At 41.5% G+C, this 22821-nt stretch overlaps 1 protein-coding gene across 2 annotated transcripts in view; it reads left to right on the top strand.

Moving 5' to 3' along the window:
• The window catches only part of VPS41 (VPS41 subunit of HOPS complex), a 113143-nt gene that overhangs the window by 57479 nt on the left and 32843 nt on the right, over positions 1-22821 (top strand). For both annotated transcript variants that reach the window (XM_080975793.1, XM_080975794.1), the window contains exons 8-16: positions 2722-2841; positions 5421-5567; positions 6903-6969; positions 11379-11476; positions 15048-15177; positions 15719-15834; positions 17880-17936; positions 20131-20192; positions 20724-20805. In XM_080975793.1, coding sequence (XP_080831919.1) covers positions 2722-2841; positions 5421-5567; positions 6903-6969; positions 11379-11476; positions 15048-15177; positions 15719-15834; positions 17880-17936; positions 20131-20192; positions 20724-20805 — 879 coding nt within the window. The remainder of the gene's footprint in view (positions 1-2721; positions 2842-5420; positions 5568-6902; positions 6970-11378; positions 11477-15047; positions 15178-15718; positions 15835-17879; positions 17937-20130; positions 20193-20723; positions 20806-22821) is intronic.

Genomic DNA, 22821 nt, shown 5'->3' with positions numbered 1-22821 from the left:
TCTACGTAGGGCCAGCTCCAAGGGAGGGGGGGCTGTTTTGGGTCCTTCTGCTGCATCAACATGTAGGTGGCACAGCAAAAAAGACTGCCTTTCATTCAGGCCAGGCAAATCTGCAACCAGTTAGGGTTTCTCTTCCCAATCACAAGAGATAATTAATAATTTCTCAGCATATGGATTATCAGTGACTGACCTAAGACTACACACAGTACTTACTCTCAAGCAAGTTCAAGACTGCTTATAGATAATATTTAAACACGCACACACACACACACTCATTGATATTAGACATCCCCATTAGAAGGATTCAAGATATTACAAAGAAAAATAGCAACGCTATATACCTTAGCTTCCACTACTATGGAAATACCACATCACGCGAAAGAAATCATCAGTTCTGCTGGTGCATAAATGATTTGCCTTCCTAATTCACTGCCCTATCCAGTCCACAATCCATTTAATCAAATGCATTGATTTAAGCTGAAATCCTATTATCAGAGGCCAGCTGTGGGGTCATTGGTTGTTGCCGGTGGGTTAGCGCTTGCACTAGTTCTCCTCCCCACCCATGGGTGCCTGTGATAAGCTTCATGGGTTTAGGCATGACGCCACCAGTAGTTAGCTGTAGGCAGGGGAAAGTGTGTTTTGGGTTGTATCAGGATAGGATCCTTGGCCCCCTCATTCCTCTGCCATTGCTCCCCAGAAGGACTCCTTAGCTACCCTTGTCCCAGAGCAATGAGAAGGGAAAGTAAAATATATAATTGGCAACCAAAAAAAAAAAAGTAAGGAAAAGACGTCTCCTGCCCTCACTGGAGCAAAGCAGAAGGGCTTAGGAAGCTGAGGTCTTTCTGCCGCAGAATTTCTCCACCATACATTTGCTGTGTTAGTTTCAGTGGAGTGAATTTAGCTCTGCTGAAGTCAATGGGATTCAGCTAGTTTTAATTACTGGTGTCCCAAAACTGTGGTGTAATTTGGAATGCGAGCTTCTGTTTTCCGTGGCAGGTGGTTGTTGCCGTTTCCACCAAGTTCCCTCAGATTTATTTGCAGTGACCAATTCTGAAGTTTGTTTCTGAACTGTTTCAGCTGAAATATCTGTCCTTTGGTACCATCTTGTGGCTGCATATATAATAGGCATGTTGTATTCATCTCGGCCAAAAAGCCCTTTTAAGCAGTTGAGTAACAGCTGTTTTATATAAAATTTCTTTATGTCTCCCCCCGCAAAAGGGCCAACGTCCAGCGGAAGGGGGTTACACAAACAAGGTGTAATAGATATCCCAGGAATCTTGCTTTTCCCTACTGTTTCCTTTCTTGTAGCCTGACAACCACTTTTTAAAGTTTTGAGGATAAAAAAGAAGTCTGGTTTTTTGTAGAGTAGCGATCGTCATCCTTTACGAGTATGAGGACCCTTTTTTAACCCCCCCACCCTTGTTTGCAAACTCCTACAAGCTGACTCTTGTAGTTTTAGGCTCTGTTAATAGCTTTTTTGTCTTCTCCCTCTGACTACTCCTCTTTGTCCCACCACCACTGCCCAGGCACTGAGCCTTCTTCCCTTGTGGTTTCCCCAGCTCTTTCCTCCCACCATTCCACTGTTTCCAACCAGTTTGTGACAGTAAGTGTGCATTGCTAGACAAGGAGCATGACTTTCAAAGCTCAGCAGACCCCAGCCAAGGACCTGTGCTCCACAGCTTGTAAACCGCTGCTGTAGAGAAAAGCCTTTTGTATGAAGCAGGGACTTGATATAAATAACCAACTGCTAGGGCATCCAATTTGCACATTTCTCTCCCATCAAAAGGAAAGGGAAAGAAGACCATGTGAGCTGGGAACCTTCACAATCAGGTATCAGTAGTGGAACGCAAGCATTATATGTGAGGCTTATAATGTGTTGAGGAGAGAGGGTGCATTTGTTGTCTACTCTGTGAAGAGGTGAGAATAACCAGGACTCTTTGGGTTGTATCCAGTGGGGGCTTTAGACCAGCAGAAAGCAACTCTTCTCATGCACGGTGAGACACCTGATTTTTGGTGAGTTCCCACTGCCTTTTGCAGATGGTTGCCGATACACAACAGCAAGCTGCTCCTGATGTACCTGTATGTCAGGAGGGGCTAAGCTGTGGCCCTCCTTATGTTTCTGGACCTAACTGCCACCCATCCCTGACCATTTGGTTGAGGCTGAAGCGCTGTGTGCCTCTTCCCCTTTCCTTCATGCTTGCAAGGAAGTTACTGGAAGCTTCCATCCAACCAACTGTGGTTTCTGGGTAAACAATGTTAAATGTTAAACACTGGTTTTTGAAACAAGTCAACTTCAAATTGTGGTTAATAATCCTGGATGGTTTGTACTAACTACAGTTTCTAGTTCATTGTAACGGGAAACCATAGCTGCTTGAAAATTGAAGTGAATGGTTCCAATCTCCTCGCAGCCATAGTGAAGGAAGATTTAGTACAAAACACTAAAGGAGGGCTCCACATTATATGAGAAGCATGCCTGTGTTTTTAAATCTGTTATTCTACCACTTACTGTACACTGGAAAAGGTTTTGTTTGTTCTTCTTACCGATTTTTGAGTTGGAACTAACTTGGTTGTAAATTAGAAGCTTTTCTTTTTTTTGCTGTGTCCATTTTGTATTAAATCTCATATGAACGAATGAGTAAAATGACAAAAGTAAAAAAAGATTCCTTTTGTACCTGTCTTTTATCAAAAGCGCTTTAAATTCTTGTGATTCTTTTTTCCTAGTTGTTTTTATATGAAAAGTCATGGATGAACAGATGGAAACCTTCAGTTTTACATGAAGGAGAGGGAAATATCAGAAATGTTAAATGGAGAGGAAACCTGATTGCTTGGGCCAATAATATGGTAGGTATTTCAGAGTTAGCTGTTTTCATTATGTGAATGGGTAAATTTCTAAATTGCCATTGCACTGGATGTCTTGATATGTTTAATTTTTCTTGATGCACAGTGTTTCAAAATCTTTCTTATATTCCCATCTCTTTTCCAATGCCCAAGTGGCCACAAGTTAACATTTCATGCATTAAGATAACCATATGTTTAATTACATTAAAAACAGGAGTCAGAAAATAGCAACCTAAAATGTAGCAAGACACAAAGGTCACAAGGGAAGCGCCTACTTCAAATTGTTGCCCTCCATTATCTACCCTGAGCCCACAAGAATAGGTTTGGTCATAATCTTTAATCCGTATGTAAATAATGATATTGACAGAGGACATTCAAGAGATTAAATCACAAAGAACAGCAGATTGAGCCCTGATTGAAGCCCTGTTCAGGCATTCAAAGAATACATGTGAGAACATAGAGGTAAAGTGTTCACACCAACACTTCCCCAATATCTCCATCCCCGGCATGTGTTTTCATGGCGTTCCCCCTTTGGCAAGGGGGTTCTTTGGGAGCCCAACTGAACACACTCGGAATCCTCCCCACAATTACAAACCTAACAAAAGTATAGAATCATAGAATCATAGAGTTGGAAGAGACCACAAGGGCCATCGAGTGGCCAAGCAGGAAACACCATCAGAGCACTCCTGACATATGGTTGTCAAGCCTCTGCTTAAAGACCTCCAAAGAAGGAGACTCCACCACACTCCTTGGCAGCAAATTCCACTGTCGAACAGCTCTTACTGTCAGGAAGTAGTCATAAACAATAAATGCAACGCATCAAAAAGCACACAGCCATAACGGGACAATTACCACACAAATCATTATAATACCTAAAAATAAAGACACGGAAATTGAATACCAACAGCAGCAACAAAAACCCCCTAAACAATACCCAATGCCCAACAACACCTTCTGCCCCAGTGCTCAACATTTGGGGGGGGGGGGAGCCAGAGGAGATGGGAAGGTTTGGGGTGAAGCTGTGAGATGAATATACCTCCATGCCACTGATGCTGCCAACACGTCCTTCTCACTGATTGTATGCCTGAAGATTGCTACAGCTACAGCTACAACTACTACTATATTGCATTTTCTACACATTTGTACTCATAGCAGTTTAGTGCTTTTATTATTATTATTATTATTATTATTATTATTATTATTATATTTCCCGGTTCAAAAACTGGGCTTAGGGCAGCTAACAACAAATTTAAAACACTTTAAGACACTTAATTATAAAAGCAGCATAAAATACGGTATAAAAACATGAATAACAATAAAATTCAAAAATCAATTAGATAATTGCCAGGGCTAGCTGGCTGAATTAGTCCTACTTGGGCCAGCGAGGGGGCCAGGGGAGAATTAGCTGTGGGGTCTCAGAGCGGGTGATCTTCATAAAAGGGGGGGGGAGGGAAATAAAAGATCAGGCTGAATTCAAATTTTAGACTTCTTCCGTAACTGGCATTCTATAAAAAACATTTTAGCTGGGTCCATTTCCTGCAGGGATCCCTTAGCTTCCACTGAGTGCCAAGAGGCCTGTGAGTGAGAGAGGAAGACCAGACTCAGAACGCAAGAAGCTGCTTCTGCAAAACAGCTCTCTCCTCCAAATTTCTTAAAGAAATGCGCCACTTCCAAGCATGGTTCCCCCTTAACTCTGTCCTCTAGGTGGAAGATAGCACCTCTTTCTTTTTTAAGCAAGACTGGAATGTAGTACACAAAAGCCTAGAAATGTAAAAGACGAATACGCAAATCAGGTTGTTGTTAACCACATTTGTTTTATTAAATCACAGGCAGTTCTTGAGTAAATGGGCTTAATATCAGATTAAAATACTACTTCATTTTATAAATATATAGATGTGTTGGGCCTTGTGGCTTCTGTGTGATGTGGTATTCTGCGTTCGTCTCGAGGGAGGGTGCTCTTCAGCTGTCACATCTAAACCCAGTAGATCCTTGAAGAATATAGGCTTTAGTTGTGTCATTTTGAAGAGAAGGTGCCACTGGCAGAGTCGGTGGTAAGAACCAGAATAAGATTTCACCACTGTATTTCCATAGCATAGCCAAAGATAGTCGAGGGGAAAGTTGCTTTCTACAACAGGCCCATGTATGAGATGCAAACAACTAATTTGTCATAATTTGTGAAATAAAAATAAATAAAAATTGAAGGGGTGGCAGATAAATAATCCTCTAAATTTTACAAAGAAGTGTTACAGCACATTTGGCTCTTGGATGAAGATGTTTCTATGCATATGCAACTCCTGATAGCACACTGCGCCTGCAGAGATTTAAGTTGTCACTGCCTGCCTGCCTTGCTCATTCATGTCCTTTCAAGCAAAATGATAGTTTGCTGTGGCAGAGACAGACCAGTGTGGGCAGTTTCCTTCATCTGGCTCTAGCTCTTTGTACACAGTTGCCAGGATCCTTTTCTGCGCCTGCCAGTAGGCCTGTGCTGCCACCTTAGCATAACCTGTAATATGATATTTCTGGACCATGGTTTGCGTATATGGTGCCACACTGAATTCTCTTGCTGTGTGTTAAACTTTCAGGGCGTGAAGATACTCGACGTGATTGCTAAGCAAAGAATCACCAACGTGCCCCGAGACGATATAAACCTCCGTCCTGATATGTATCCCTGCAGCCTTTGCTGGAAAGATAATTTAACACTGATTATTGGCTGGGGAAATTCAGTAAAGGTACAATTACCTGTCTTTGTAATAAATGCTTGCTGCTATCACAGACAAACAGAGGATTATTTCTGAAAAGCGAAGGCGATAGGGGTGGGGGAGAAGAGAATTTGATTTGACTACTGTGTGGCGAACTCCTGCTGCCATAGAAATGTCATTGGGCTGACCTTCATAAGAAGGAATAATGACAAATGCCCAGTGGTCAGACGGATTTCTCTGAGCATGTGCAGTAGGCAAGGCTGTGGGCTGATCCTCCTTTCTTTGTCTTCAAGAGATGCATTCAGAGAGCTGTTAAAAGAGAGTCCTGAAATTCATTCGCTTTGCTTAGTCCAGGCAGGAAGTACTTAACGTGGGCATTTGGGCAACAGTTTGTCATTAGTGGGGAGTGAAACCTGAAACTGGGTTGCTGAATGCATGATTTATCAGAGACGTCATAAAACAGCAGTCAGAATTCAGCTGTTGCCCTCCAAAAGAAGCTTTCTGTAAAGAGGTGTCAGCTGTTAATTTCTTATCCATAAGACAGAATGGAAAGCCAAAAGAAGATAATTAACTTTCTAGGACTGCTATCCTATACACACGTAGGTTGAAGTAAGTCTAATTTAAGACATTGGGACTTACATCTAATTAGACACGTGCACTGTAAGAAGCATACAAATTAAAGCTTAAAAAAAATTAATCTTACACATTGTAAAGTTCTGGAAGTGTTTTTATAACTCATTTGTAAAAGTAGACATTTTCCAAGTTAGTAAAGAGCTTATTGATATAAATGGGGTTGGCATTTTGCTGTTCATAATGTTAATGTGCAATTAGCAGCATGGAAATTAATCTGCAGTCAGAAAAATAACCAAGTCTTGTGGCGTCTTAAAGGCTACCAAATTTTTGATGGCATCAGATTTCCTAGACAAGAATCTTCTCAGATGCATCTGACGAAGGGGAGCAGTTGGTTGGCAGCCATCAGAGTGATGTAAAAGTTTGATTTGCTACAGCAGCTTAATGTAGCTGCTCATCTGGAATATGTGAAAGCACTAGTAAAATTACTGCTATGTTAGCAGTTCGAAGAAGCTCAAACTTTTCTAGAATTCCATTCTCTCCTGAGATGCTTTCTTGCTTTATTTGTAGCTCTTTCCTGCATCTGTTTATTAAAATGCTATCTTGTAATCATCACGGTTGCAAGTTCTTGGGAGCCTTTGCCTATATATAGTCTGAATTAATTGTGGAATATAAATAAAATTATTATTATTATTATTATTATTATTATTATTATTATTATTATTATAAATGAACTCTCTCTATTTCTTAAGGTAACTAATCACAATTAACTAACATAATGTTTTTATTTTACAGATATGCTCAGTGAAAGAGCGACATGCCAGTGAAATGCGAGATCTGCCAAGTCGTTACGTGGAAATAGGTATGAGTATGACATGTTTGCCATTAATTTGCAGAAAAGCTTTTTGCAAATAGCTGCTTAAAAATAATGTCATTTTTTTGTTTTGTTTTAAATGTGAGCCTCATTTGCAGAAGCATAATTCAGTGCATGCAACATTTCACTTGGGAATACTTTGCAGGGGTAGATTTAGGGCTGTGGTATTGCAAAGTATGGCAAATCGCTTCATTGAAAAAAATTAACACCCCCCCCCCCAAAAAAAATAGCCTGAGGACAAAAGGAATATGATACTTTGGAATCTGTTTGGTCTTCTTTTGTTTGCTTCCTAAACAATGCCCTTCATTTCCTTTCACTTCCATCAGTGTTTACCCACCTGTGGTGATTTTTTGCTTTCATAGGAATAGTTTTGCAGTCACTTTAGCCAGGAAACAATACAATATTAAGATAGTATGTAATCTGCTAAGGTAACTCTGTCATACTTACCTCCTTTTTTGTATATCTGTCTTTGGCTTTTGGGATTTATTTGTTCCTAAGGTGCCTGCTCTGGGTTGCAGGGGCGTGTTTTCTTTGTGTTTTGTGTTCATGTGACCCGGAAAAGCTGTCTGTGGACAAACGCCGGCTCCCTCGGCCTATAAAGTGAGATGAGCACCGCAACCCCAGAGTTGTTTGTGACTGGACTTAGCTGTCCGGGGTCCTTTACCTTTTTAAATAAAAAGTAATGTTCTCAAGTATCTTCTTGGTAGAGACCCTCTAATAGGCAAAAAACAAAGCCAAACCACAGTAATCCTTCATGTAGTTGGTGTGGCCTGAATGCTGCAGTGTCTGGAAGACTGGCTTTGGATGACCATGTTGTGTTTCTCTGACCGCATGTGTGGAAAGACATTGCTCCACCTGACACGTGGCCATCTGATTCCCACCACTGTTTCAACTGCTGTCAGGAAGTGGTTCCATACACGTGGTCTTCCTGATGAGTGAACAGTTGCAGTTGACTCAAGCATATGAGTGGATAACGGAGGCTGTTTAAGCATATTCTTTAGATTTGCCAAGAGAAGGAGGGCGGGGAGAGCGCCGAAGAAGAGCAATGTTGTCATAAATCTGCCCAGACACATATTGTAAGGGTGGAGTATTTGTGGAGACAGCTTATTTATCTTCCGTCTTCCAGCACAGAGTCTTCCTTACATATTTGAGGATCAGTGCTTTATCTCACTTAGCTTCTAACAATCCGTTTGAGATTTCCCATTCTGGTTTCAGTTCACAGCACTTCAGCTCCGTTGAATGCTCTGAACATCACTCCTTTAAACAGGGGCTGGATGAGGCTGGGGGGAAGGTTGTCATTTATCCACGTTGTAACAGAGACTACAATGCCTTTTTGATATCATTTAGGGGCATCTTGCTTAACATTCTCGTGTCGTACCAGAACATCTCCTCCTGATTCATAGTCGTCTAAGCTTTTACTTGAGGCAGTTCATGATATATGATAATCTTCTTCAATGATACCAGATACCCCCAGTGACCAGTTGTGATTTTGTTATTGTTGACAAAATGTAGCCTATCAAGTGCATTGTGGACTGGCTCATATACGGCATTTGCTTGCATGACTGGCCCTCCCAGGGGAGGAGTGTCTTTGGTGTGCACCCCTCCCCACTCCCATTTATTCAACTTTTTCATACCTTGTTTCGTATCACAACTGTAGCACTTCCTCTCCTCTCCTCTCCTCTCTTCTCCTCTCTGCAAGGATGCACATAAAGGTGCAAAATGTGTTTATGTAGGAACATAGGAAGCTGCCTTATAGTGAGTCTGTCCAACAGTCCGTCTAGCTCAGGATTACTGTATTTTTCACTCCATAAGACGCACCTGACCATAAGACACACCTAGTTTTTAGAGGAGGAAAGGGGGAAAGCCCTGTTTTTTGGGGGGATCAGCTCAAAGCTGTGCAGCTTCTTTTGCAAAGGGGGAAAACCCTGTTTTTTTGAGGATCAGCTCAAAGTTGTTGAGCTTACTTTGTAAAGGGAAAAAAATCCTGGTTTTATGGGGTTCAACTCACAGTTCTGCAGCTTCTTTAGGAAATGAAAGGGAGCCGTTTCTACAGTTTCCAGACAGATAATCTAATCAGCCAGTCACATGTCGCTGGGGAAACAAACAGCCTCCGTCTGCAGAACATTCAACAATGGAGGCCTGGGCAAGGGGGCGGGGCCGGAAAGGGAGCCAGCGATCAACCGCACATTCGCTCCATAAGACGCACAGAGCTCCATAAGACGCACAGAGCTCCATAAGACACACAGACATTTCCCCTTAATTTTAGGAGGAAAAAAGTGCATCTTATGGAGGGAAAAATACGGCAACTGGCAGAAGCCTTCCAGGGTTTCAGAAAAGGAGTTTTCCCCAGCCCTGCCGGAGGATTCCTGTGGCTGAATCCAAGACCTTCTGCATGCAGAAGCAGCTTCTCTGCCACAGAACCATGTCCCTTCCCTAGTTTTGTAGAGGGGCGACAAAAGTTGACAAATGATTTGCTCCAGAGCAGCCCTGTGGTTCAAGGGGTTTGCTATTCTAGAATACGGACCATCTTACATATTTTTGGGACCAATGGGTTCTTTTGCGCCGTTCACCTGGCCTCTTGGCCTTGGGTATCTTGGCCAGTTAATGATAGGAGGAGGGGCACTGTGAGGGCCTTGCCCACCACCTTTTCCCTCTGTTGCTGCTAGCGACTGCAGTGTTCGGAAGCCAGGTAAGCAGAGCCACCTTACCCAGCTCCATCAATTGCTCCCATTCATTTCTGCCCACTGTGTTTCCAAACACAGGGTAAGCATGTGCCAAAATACTTTGATCGTTTAAATTGTTTGCTAGTGAAGAAGATTCTCAGAACACAGTTGTGATGTCTTCCAATCGTGGCCAGGAGATGCAGACGTGTGTGCATTCAAACCACGTAGCTGCCCTGTGGTAGTTAGGCGGAGAATATAAGACTAGGGTTGTGATTGCGTTCACCATCTGCATGGGCTCTCTAGTATAGAAGTCAAGAAATTAGGCTCTTCCAGAGGTAGCTACCAGGGCAGAGCTGCCTCTCTTTCCTTCTGTCTGGACAGACTGTTGGAAACCTGACTATCCCGTCTTTACAGGGCAATGCTTTTGTTACAGTCTCTCTGTGTGACAGAGGGAGACTGATGCCCTAAGTCCTTCCTGCTACATCCCATAGCATCTGACAGTAGCTAATAATTCCCACTTAAAGTTAACCGTTGCACTTGAATTGTGTGTCTGATGCAGCACAACTCTTATGGTGATAACAGTATATTCTGGTTTGGCATTATATAAATGTATTTTACACTGGCTCGCCGCTTTGTTCCGCAGGGGGTGGGGAGATAGAAACCCTGAACACTTGCCTTTTAAGTTTTGCTATCTCTAGAGCACAGTATTGGGAAGTATCATTTCCTTACCTTCTCATTCTCTCGTCGTGGTGCTGCAGTAGTTCTCATGGGACAAAAAGGAAAATATTTTCCTGCCTAAACTTTGTTAAGCATCTTTTGATTGGTGCTACAAGATAATGCTGGGTTTATGTCTAAGAAGATAAAACCTGGTCAGGTTTGACACTGTTAAAAGGTGGCATTAGGTGCAAAACTTGCTTGCCTTGCCTTTCTACATTTGGGGGAAAATGTCATAATTTCCACCTTTTATCTCTCCTTTTTCATTTTTCAATTCATTGATTGCCTTCTTCTTGATGCCTCCTATAAAAACTCTAGCAAAAATGCATCTGCCTAGCCAAGGTGTGTGCTAGATGAGTGGATTTTATAGGTTCCGTTGATTATAGCAAAGCTGTATTTTGGTTGGGAAATACAGATAGAGGATTTAGAAAGAACACTTAACTATTTTTTAAAATGGAGAATTTGTATGTTATTAATGGCAGTTGTGGATATGCCAGTCCAGCCTGTCTCCTGGAGCTTCATCCACAGCGCACCTCTACCATGTCCTTTGTATTCATGCAAGTAGTATGTAAATTAGTCTGAACAATGGAGTGTATGAGTGGACTGCTACAGCTTCGACTCATGGTAGGTTTCCACAGTGGTCCCTCATTATTAATCATTGGACCAATCCAAAAAATGGATGCTTCCTTTGCTTTCCAGTGAACTGTAGTTCCCCTACTGGGAAGAATTGCATTCCACTGTGCACACCCAGGATTTAAAAAGACTTGTGTGGACCCAGTCATGACTCAAACGTGCACACCTTTTACCATCATAGAATGTGTAACAAACGAAACAACATGTAAAATGTTTAAAAGACAAATAATGATCTATTTCTCTGCGAATTTATTAGCATAACTGTTAGGATTACAAAATTCATTTGCCTGCTTCAGGGACTATGTATCTGAATGGTGCTTTATGATGGTAATACAACTCTTAGTTAAGGTCAATATTAAAGCCAGTTTCCTTTTTTTTGTAACTTAGTTTCCCAGTTCAACACTGAATTTTACATCAGTGGAATTGCACCTCTCTGTGACCAGCTTGTCATACTTTCATATGTAAAGGAGATTTCAGAGAAAACTGTAAGTATTTTTCTGCAAGCAAACTTCCAAATAGACACACAAAAAAGTTGTGAGCCAGGCATAAGGTTCTTAAGCACTCAGAGAGCAGTGTTCCACACCTGTTTGTTAGTTGGCCCCAATGTGCCCAGTGGGACTCACCCTTGAGGGAAGTTCATAGAAAATTCCAGACTTATAGCTCTCACCACTAGGAAATACGGGGGCCAAGGCTAATAGAAACGTGTCCAAAATACCATGACGGTACCATGTTGGGGGGAAAAGAGCTAGTAGTAACCGAAGGGATTTAAGTTGGGCGACAGACTTGCTGCTACTTCATTTTCCAGATAAAATAAAAAAAATCCTTCCAGTAGCACCTTAGAGACCAACTAAGTTTGTTGTTGGCATGAGCTTTCTTGTGCATGCACACTTCTTCAGATACACTGAAACAGAAGTCACCAGATCTTTATATATAGTGAGAGGGTGGGGATGGGTATTACTCAGAAGGGTGGTGGGAATGGGTGATTGGCTGATAGGTGTGGTAAACCTGTTGACGACTGTTAATGACCGCAATTGGTCTTGCAAGAAAAAGCAAGGGATGAGATGGCTAAAAATAGCTTTATCATGTTTGATGCATTACTGTATTTTAATATTTGGTTGGAAGCCACCCAGAGTGGCTGGGGAAGCCCAGCCAGATGGGCGAGGTATAAATAATTTATTATTATTATTATTATTATTATTATTATTATTATTATTAAATCCAATGTCTCTATTCAGACCAGATCTCTCTGTGGTTTTAAGTTTGGTAATAAGTTGCAATTCAGCAACTTCTCTTTCCAGTCTATTTCTGAAATTCTTTTGTAATAAGACAGCTACTTTGAGATCTTGTATAGAATGTCCATTTTCCAGGTTGGGCTGCAGTTTTAGCTTTTGCGGTACCATAAACTCTTCACACTTAAAGCGGCTAAAGTCATGTTTTTTGGGGGGGAGGGAGGTGTTTTGCCCATCTCATAGCAAACAACGGATAGAATGCTGAAGAGCCAGAAGTTGTTCATTCCTCCGTGTTTGTTTTAAATCTTTAATCTTTTGGCACGTGTATGAACAGGAATTAAAGCTAAATTGCAGAGTGCCGCCTTGACATTGCCCATGCTCTTAAATAAAGCCTGTAAAGATGATTGGCTGCAGGTCACTCGTGTCGCTGTGAGCGATGTGAGGAGAGCAGCTGTTTGGTCCCGTTGCCTCCGTTATATGTGTCCGGCTAGACAAAGGATATATTGGATCACCAGCTCTTCTCAAGAGTGAATCTCCAGAGTCTTCACGACGCATTAGTTTAACAATACAAAATGAAAGAGAGGACGGGAAGGAAGAGGAGAAACCCTTGAAGTTACAGCATTAAGAGGGGCAGATGCTCTTGATCATCCCTTTGATAGCAAGCTGGCATTAGACAGCCATTGCTATAGTAACCTTGAGCAATGGGGTGCACACTGTTGCTAGGCAATGAAATGCCGTTGGCTCATGGTAACGCTCAAGTCTATTGAAATCAATAGGGTCAGCGTCTAGCCCTCTTGCAGGACAGCCAGATTATTATTATTTATTATTTTAAAGGAAAGGAACAAAGGTGCTTGTGCAGCTTCTCCCCAGAGAGCTAATACTGTAGTTCCTCTCTATGAGTGAGTCAAAGAAAACCGAGTGACCTTAGGAAGGAGGAGGGGATGCTGGGAAATGAGGGGCTGGTAGGAGGCAATTAGTAATACTAATGAGTCAGGATAAAGAAATCTGGCCATTCAAAGTTTACCCCTGCTTTGTCAAAAAGCTGACAGGGTAGAGGTTCATTTTTCAAAGCACTGATATGCCCTAGATAGCAACTTAGGAGATCTCTATGAGCTTGTAATGGCAGGTGTTTGGCAACAACATGGGAAGAATGAAACCGTGTTGGGGATTATTTGAGAATTCACAAGGGGAAATTATCATGAACACATACCACCTATCACCTGCTTGCTGCTCCTTCATGGATGTTAGATTTTAAAAAAAAAAAACTTTTTAACCTTGAACATGCACAGCTGAAACTTTTTATGTATAAACTGAAAAAACCAGTATCACAGTATTTCAACCATAGGACATATATTGGCTAGCAAGCCAGCGTTGCTCATCACATTTGCGCAAGATGGGAAAATGCAGTATTTGTGTAATGTGTGAAGCAGCTGCTATTTGTGGTGTTTAAAGAGACAGATTTTGGGAATTCTCAATCTTTAACATAGTTTTAAGTAAAGGGAAATGGCTTATATAAAGATCTTCATGATTTAGTGCAGTTCTTTGAAAATTTCAAGTTTAATAGGCATTCTGCTCACATTCCAATGATATTATGAATCCAACTGCAGAATGGAGACATTTGTGATCATTTGTAGCCAACATTGCACTTTGTATATCGTAGACTTATGTGTAAAGAAATCCTACCAATTAAAGTTTGGCTTTCCATTCTGCCTGATTTAAGTTTTTTTTGTGTAAGCCAGCAGATTGCATATATCATCAGAATCTGGCCCAATAAATTTGTTCTGGTTACGATAATGTATTTTAACAACAAATACATTATTGTAACCAGATTCTGCCATGTATTACAAATATAGGCAGTCAAAGGAGTAAAAATTCACTCATTCCATCACAAGGATGAGAAGATTTTGTTGTTTGAATATATGTGCTGGTGGCGGTATTGATGTTGTTACAAAAAGGACTTTCTTGAGATTTATAAAGTTCAGAGGATCGTTACAGAGTCCATTTCCTTATAATGAGAGAGTGCTAGAGACGTGTTTTTGAACAACCAGATGTGCAAATATGCAAGCAGAACATTTGGGGAGCAGGCAGATAGAACACAACAGCTAATCCTGGATCACATTGCCATAGAATGACATTTATGAGCCTCTGTAGCTCCGCTATGGCTGTTTCCAGTTTAGCTAACTCCTATTTAGTTCCCAGCTCAGTCTGATAATCTCTCTACCCAACTAGCACCAAATTGTTCCTCTGTCTTTTCCACTATCTGGAAGTTGTAACGTCACAAAGGCATGAGATGGATTTCCAGTTACTAAGGACCATTATTTTCTCTTGTTTTTCACCAGATGCCAGGTTATTCAAAACTATATAGCAGTAGGTCCGCTGACAATAATCAAGACAGCCAACCTTGTTACAACACAAGTGATATTTCTGTGGCTATATTAAGTGTTGGCAATAGGGAATCCAGATGAGCAGTTGGAAACCCCTGGGGCTTCTCATCTGACTCCTAGCATAAACTTTCATCCCAATGAATTGCTCCCCCTGCGCCATTATTGCACACATCAGGCAAAAGGCTTTTTAGGGAGCAGCGCAAGACATCTTCTTGAGACCCTGGGAAAATGCTGCCAGTCAAAGTGAAGGCAGCACTTGGCTAAATGGGAGCTATTTGGCTGACACAGTAGAAGGCAATTCTAACGGGGGGGTTTCCATTGGCTGCTTAAGCAGAAAATAACTTGGTTGCAAAAGGATACAGTTCAGATGATCTTTTCAGGTATATTAGAAAGCATCAACAGGTTGTGTGCTTCAGTGCAGTGTGTGGTTTTCTTTCCCCCAGGAAAAGGAGTGTTGTTCCAGACCTAGGCTGGATATAATCCAGCCATTTCCTGAATCTTGTGAAGAAATCTCCTCCGATGCTCTAACTGTGAGGCGCTTCCAAGAAAATGAATGCCGTGATTATTGTTTGGGTGAGAAATTTGCAGTAGTCTGGCCATTATTTTATATGTTATTTTGATTGTCAATTTGCATTCAGCTCCAGGATTCCATTATGGTTAAGCCATTGTTCTGTGAAGCACAAGGAGCTAAGAGTGGAATTAGAGCATTGCTCCGGTTGTCAGGGTCGGCACGTCTAAATGTTACAGTGTTTATCGTGGATGATTTCAGCAAGAGCCTTGGAATTGGTCGTGTGGCAGTACTCTGAAACTGATCCCATGTATTCTTAGTTCTTCTAATGGACCAGTACATTTGTTCCTGATCTCTTAACAAGTCCCTTAAGAGAGAGCAGCGAGTGTTTGCAGAGGTCCATTGTCAATGAGTGCTTTCTGTTTGTTTCATTTAGGGGGTTGTTGCTGGGTTTATTTTGGGTAATGCACATGGGTGAATTTAAGAAATACTGAGATGCAACATTAATTTACTCAAGCAAAAGGCATCCAGAACACCTGCTTTCAAAGAGGTCAAAGCTTTTACTAAGTGGTGAAATGGGTAAAATTGTTCCTGTGTCTTTTGCAGAATATTCAGAGGGTGAATCACTGTTTTATATCATCAGTCCAAGAGATGTTGTTGTGGCCAAAGAACGTGACCAGGATGACCATATTGAATGGCTCTTGGAAAAGAAGAAATACGAAGTAACTTTTGCACTTTTCTCTTTAAATTCTTGTCAGTGTCAATGAGTAGGCCTTGCTGAATGTCTTGTTTTCTGTTTTATGACTTCTTAAATATAGGTTTTTTTACAGGAATTATGCCTGTGTTACTTCGAAAAACCCAACAGGTTTAGGTGACAGGATGGTGCCTTATCCATCCACAGCTCATTGCATTTGCCATAGTGTTGTAGGCTAGGAGTTTGTCCCATTGAATTCAGTAGGACATATTTATAAGCAGACATGTATATGATTGCACCATAAGCAACATATGTGAGAACAGCATCTGTTTATTCCTGAATTGTACTATTTGTGTCCTCTTTATTTTTTCCCCTGCCCTCTAAAGTGTTCCCCCCTCCCTCTGTGGTGTTTCACAACAATTCGAATTAGCAGCATTTCCTTAAAAATATATAGGTTACTTGCTTTAAAAGAAGAAAACTGTCCACCAGATGTATGACTGGAGAATTTCTCTCTCTCTCTCTCCCTGTGTGTGTATGTGAGAGAGAGAGAGAAAAAGAGAGAGAGAGACTAAAATCAGAGTGGAGTTATTTGGGAATTACTTCACTTGCTTATCAGAACAGACCAATAGTCTGTTGTCCTAGAGAAATCCTCTATATACATGAGACTGACCCCATTAAACCCAGTGCGACTTACTTCTAAATAGACCTGCATTGGATTAGGAGTTCTGATTTGAGATAACCATGGTGGAAATTGAGGCAGGGTGATCTCTGTTCCAGTTTAGTTCATCCAGAACACTTTTGCTTCTGGCTCCACCCATCAGGCCCCAACGGGGAAAAAGATTGTATACCCTGGTCTAAGGCTTAACAGTTGTCGGAAACTGCTGATGCAGTGGTTGCAAGCAGTCAAAATGAAGTATGAAAATTAAACTTAATTTACTGATTTTGCATACTTTTTTTTCCAGTTTCTAATCCTCTTAAGTTTATTTGGCTGCATAATACAGCACTTTTCGCTCAGAATTCCAGCTTGTTCATTAGGAGTTGTTGGGGCTCATCAAGCTATCTGTTAGGCTTTACATTTATCAAAGGAAAGGAACCTGAAAAATATATGTGATAAACACTTTATGCAACATTTAAGTATTCAGTTGCCTTTAAGACTGGGTTCCCCAGGAAAACGTGGTAGTTTCTAACACAGGTTTTTGTTACGAAGTCTGTGAACTCTCTTATGCTGTGAATAACTACAGTACAAGTAAATAAAGGGATCAAGCACATGCTTCTGTTCCCGGTTTCTTATAGTCTCATTTGCGTTTCACTCTGAAAACGTTCAAGTGGGTTAATTCTTCCCAAGGCGTATATGCAGGTTGGTCCAGGTTGAACGTCATTATGCAGGAAGCACTGTTTCATTGGATTGGAAAGGAGTGCTCTGATGGTGTTTCCTGCTTGGCAGGGGGTTGGACTCGATGGCCCTTGTGGTCTCTTCCAACTCTATGATTCTATGAAAGGCTTTCAGGCATATTCCACAGAAAGCCCTTTGTTTAATAGTCAGGGAATAGCTTGTGTTGTAACCCACATTAAGCTTTCACTTTTCATTTTGGGTAGCAAGAAGGTAGCTCTATTTCTGCACACAGGAGATGCCAGCTCAGTGGATAAGCCACAAATTAAACTTAATGAAAAATCATTCCCTTACTAGTGGTGGATTTATTCTTTGTCTTTTAGTTGAGCACTCAGAAAACAAATCAAGGTACTCTTTTTGACAGGTGTCTTTACAGCAGAGGCTTTTTTGCTGGAAAATGAACTCCTGTGATTGTACCTCATATGGTGCCGTCCTCCCGAAATTTGATCTTGATGCACTAATGTGGAGTGAACCCAGATGGAACCCAAGATTCCCCCCCCCCTTTCTTTTTAACAATTGCTTTTGGTTGAGTATGAATTCAAAGCTGTTCATTCGACCATGACATTAAACGTTCTAGTGCTTTCAAACACAAGGCACAAGAAACAAAAGCCGCAGTTTTCCAGATTTCTCTGCAGAAGTTTTGAATACTTGACCCGGGTGTCATCTTGCTTGTATTTATATAGGAGGCTTTGATGGCAGCTGAGATCAGTCAGAAGACCATGAAAAAACACAAGATTCAGGTAAGTCTGCAAACTGGATTTGAATTCTTTTAAGAAAAAGAAGGAACACAAAAGGCTCCTGACCTTTCAGAAATAAATTAATAGTTTCTCTCTGCGCTAAGCGAGGCCCAAGGTTGCATGTATGGGTGTTTTGTGTCTCATCCCCCCCCCTTCCATTTGTAACATCTAGTAACACTTAACTTGCCCCCTGATGTCAAAGTGCCCCACGTTTCTCTTCCCTCTGGGGTGTGGGGCTGTGGTAGACAAGTACCAGTATTGGAATGCAGATAAATTGCATATGTCATGGTGGGAGAGGGTGAATCTAGACACATTATTGCTGTTTGTCATAACACCTGGTTTGGCCCAGGAACAGATCATAGTCACTGCCCAGTCAACCTTATTACATACAGTGGTACCTCGGGTTACATACGCTTCAGGTTACATACGCTTCAGGTTACAGACTCCTCTAACCCAGAAATAGTACCTCGGGTTAAGAACTTTGCTTCAGGATGAGAACAGAAATTGTGCTCCGGCAGTGTGGCAGCAGCAGGAGGCTCCATTAGCTAAAGTGGTGCTTCAGGTTAAGAACAGTTTCAGGTTAAGAACGGACCTCCGGAACGAATTAAGTACTTAACCCGAGGTACCACTGTACACTGTTTATCTTAGTGACACACTCAGCCAGTTTAATTTGCCACTCTAAACATAAGGACATCCCAAGCGGAGTTTGGCTATGGAGTGCGTGACTCAGTCCCAGGGTCACAAAGAAGAACATGCTTCTAAGCCTATGCAAATGAAACAGAAACGAAAACTTCACCACTTGGCCAATGTGGTCTGTTCTGTGTGTGAAATTAGTTTCTATGTCAGGATTTTGCTTTGAGCCTTGTAACTCTTTTAGCTTTTCCTCTGGGATTGAGAGAGAGAATGAGAGAGAGTTTTGGCTGCTGTTCGCTACCTTTTGCCCGCCTCAACTTCATGATCAGAGCTCTGGGCATTCAGGGTCCCATGCATTCCATATTCACAAGGCTGCCGTAATTTCTGTGCTTATATTTGTATTTGATGTTTTTCCCCATTATAAGTTAAAGTTAAATGTTTCTCAGACTTTCAGTGAAGCAAATACTGGAACAGAGATACTGTTGTTGTTGTTTTTAAAACAAGAATCCCAGTTTGCACTACTTTTAACGCCCTGGATGTTTGTTCCCTCCACCCACCCTTTTCCTGTGTAAACGTATCATGCTGCAGAAATGTGAAGTAGTGTGTTAAGAGCAAAAACATTTTTCTAAGCATGCTAGAAAGTTGCAAACTAGTAAAATGGAAAATGATATTGGTATAGAAATTTAATAAATAGTAATGATTATCCAGAGGAGGAATAGCGGCATTTAGTCCAATATGATCAGATGCTGGACAGGGAATGCTGTCCAGATGTTGTGGTTTCCTCCAGACAGTACTAGATTACATCGACTTCTCCTGATTTAAGACGGTTCAGAAAGCAGAATGGAATGTTATCTTAGTAACCAACAGCAAGGAACCTGTGGCCCTGCAGATGTGGTTGCGCCAACTTCCCTCATCCCTGGTCATGGAGCCTGGAGATCATGGCATGTGGAGCCCAGTCACACCTGGGGGACCACATTTTTCACATCCCTGTTATATAAGCATTCATGAACAATAACACTTCATGGTTTAGACCAGCCTTTCTCAACCTTGAGTCCCCACCATCCCTGACCACTGGTCCTGCTACCTAGGAATGATGGGAGTTGTAGTCCAGCAACTTTGTGAAAGGCTGGTGTGGACTGATCCTCTCTATTAATGCCCTACACCTCTGCAAGTCTTTCTTTCTTTCTTTCTTTCTTTCTTTCTTTCTTTCTTTCTTTCTTTCTCTCTTTCTTCTGAGTCACTTTCCAACACAGGAGAATTATTACCCAAGAGCTGGGAGGGACAGGAAGATAATAGAAACAAGACCAAGAAGAATATCATCCGATTTGCGCCTATATTTAAAACCTGTAAATTTAAAATTCTTTTAAATGCTCTTTATAGTAAGCCCTTTGATCATACACAAATAAGCATATTTGTTACCGAGGAATTAGAAACCCTGAAAAAATACATCCTGGTATTTGATCTAACAAGTCACTTGAATACAAATGCCAGACACTTGGCTGTGGAAGGATGTGTGCAATTCTTAGATGTACTTTTAACTAATTGTATTTTATTTTCACCCCAGGATATAGGTTTGGCCTACATAAACCATCTGATGGAAATTGGAGAGTATGACCTGGCAGCACGGTAATATGTTTAGCTTGAATGCATTGGGGTACAATTGTGTGCACCTCTGTGATTGTGTGCACTGTTTGTGTGTGCAAGCTGTACACATGGCTGGTAATATTATCTGGATTATTCTGAAACGTTGCATGTTTGCTTACCCAGATGAATGTTAGTATGCTTTTGATGTAGGTGACAATGACTGAGGTTTAATGCACATAACCTCCTACTTAGGTGGGCTCCCCCAGTTTGTTTTGTTTTTGCTCTTTGGGCTCCCTCCTTGTGCTGAATGGTTCTGAGGTTAAGTGTCCAAGAATTGTTGGAGCTCCGTGTACTTTCAGCAGGCTGCAGGATCCCTTGTGCATGTTGGGCTCTGGATTATGGTCACCGACTTTATGTTCCGAACAGTGACCTAAGCCAGAATTAGAAGCAATACAATAAAGGATCCCAAATAACTTGGAGGTTGTTACACAAATGGTGCTGCTGTGCATAGATGGAAGATGCTTTAGAAATGGCAACCTGATTTATGAGCCTCTTCTCCCTTCTATATACCAGAAAATGCCAGAAAATACTTGGCAAGAACACAGATCTCTGGGAATTTGAGGTGCACAGGTTTAAAGAAATTGGACAACTTAAGGTATGTAGAGTCATATATTTTTTGAGGAATTTCTCTGGCTGGTTATGTCAGTTCATAGAGCCACGTGCCAGGATTATATGCATGTGGTGAAGTGTGACTGAACGCACTTCTTCACCATGTGTATAAGCTAATGTCTGGCTAGTGTGAGCATTATACCCTTTTACAACATCGGAATATAGGCTTTTCCACATTTTCCCCCACCCCGTTTTCCATGAAAGAAGGTTCACATTCCTAGTACATGTGCCACATGTTACCTTGCCCACATGGGAGGTTTGTGTGTATCTGCATAGTCCTCCATCATGTATACAAAATCCCTTCCTAGGTGAGTGTGTGAGCAGAGTTAAGAAATAGCATCATGTAACTTTTGATTCCAAAACGTAACAGATTGGTATTCGTTGCCACATGGAAAGCTTGGCACAATATGCTGCAAACTGTTCCTGAAGTTTAAAATGCAGCAAGATGCACAGTTTTCCGGATCTTGTACAATATGTTACATGTTAGTAGTAGTGACTAACAGCCAAACCGCACCCCCTCCCAGGTTGAAGTGTACCCCTTTTCCTTCCTCAGAGTTGTATTTGTTCACAAAAGCCCCTGCTTGGAAGAAGAGAGCAGAGACGGTCTCTGTGACCTTGTGACTCACTTCTTTTGACTCATTAGTAACAGCACCAAGAAATAATTATGTTTCAGGCAAACAGATGGCTGTTCTGTTGTGCACTACAAAAGATAGGAGGGAGAGGGAAGAATTCTGCCACTTTCTGTGCCTTGCTAGCATAGCAAACCAAGTAATCTAATGGAGCATGTTTGTTAGCAAGCTTTTAAGTTAATAAATTGCCCGTGGCATACAGCTAAAGGACTGTCACTTCCAGAGCAGTAGAAAGCATTTATGCACATGCCCTTTAATAACATATACACATTTTCTTTCTGAGTTTTATGCTTTCCTATTCAAAGTCGATGAGCCAAAAGGGGCATATTATTAAGATCTCGCAGCAGGTGGCCCCTTGCTGCTTTTTGAGCTGTTAAATTCTGTTCAGGAGTGTGAAGGTGTTGCAACATTGCGGCTTGTCTTGTAGCATCTGCCTTCCTATGGAATTAAAGATAGAGGGGGAAACAACAGCACTACTTGCGGGTTTTTAGAGGTTTGGTGTGTACATTGCCACCTCTCAAGTCCGTTTGCCTCTATTTCACTTCAGTAAGGGTCTTCAGAATGTGTATAGGTAAAATTGTGATGTGCTGCTTTCACCATCACCACTCCCTCCTGAATTTATTTCCTGCCTGGATGTGAATGTCTTGAGCAGATGTCTCCACTTATGCCATCCAGCAGACTGTAAAATTTAGAAAATATTCGCAGGCTTTCCAAAAAGCCTCTCTGTTAAATTACTGCCTTTCTAAACAGGTGGTTGTTTTCACCTTTCTGAAAGCAGATCACAGAAAGACAGGAGATGCTGTGCAATAAAGCTCCTCTCTTGTAAGCTGCAATGTTAACATCTGCTGCTCTTATCCCTCTTGCGGTGATTCTAATCTACCTTGAGCCACTATGGTTCCGTGGTGACATAGTCAACAAGTACTAGGATCTGTCATGTGCATCCATCTTAATCACATAACAGGGTCCTCAAAATGTGTCTGGGCTGCAAGTTAGTTTGCTCCTGCTGCTAACTTTTTTTTTTTACTTGGATCACTTAAAAGGCCCTGAAATAAAGAGTTATATCTAGTTATTGACCCCTTCCGTGCTGCTTTGGAAATGCATTTTGTGTCAGAATATAGTTGGGCTCAGTTTTGCACAAAAGATACTATTTGCTTTCTATTACCCTCTTAAGCATCACTTTTCCCCCCGGCCAAAATCCCTCCCCAGCAACTGTACAAGGGACCATTCATAGGCATGGAAACAGGGAGTCATGTGCCCTTTTCTAGGTTTGTTCTCCAGTATAATCGCTTCCCTTACTAGAGAAGAGCTCAGTTTCCTTAAGGAAGAAACCCAAAACGCCTTAGGACTTCAGTCAAGCCTACCCTCTTTTCCTC

This window comes from Podarcis pityusensis (genome assembly GCF_964106645.2).
Source record: "Podarcis pityusensis genome assembly, chromosome: 12".
In the NCBI taxonomy this organism is placed as follows: Eukaryota; Metazoa; Chordata; class Lepidosauria; order Squamata; family Lacertidae; genus Podarcis; species Podarcis pityusensis.
Note: the sequence above shows the minus strand (reverse complement) of the source record. Positions and strands in the feature narration are given on the sequence as shown.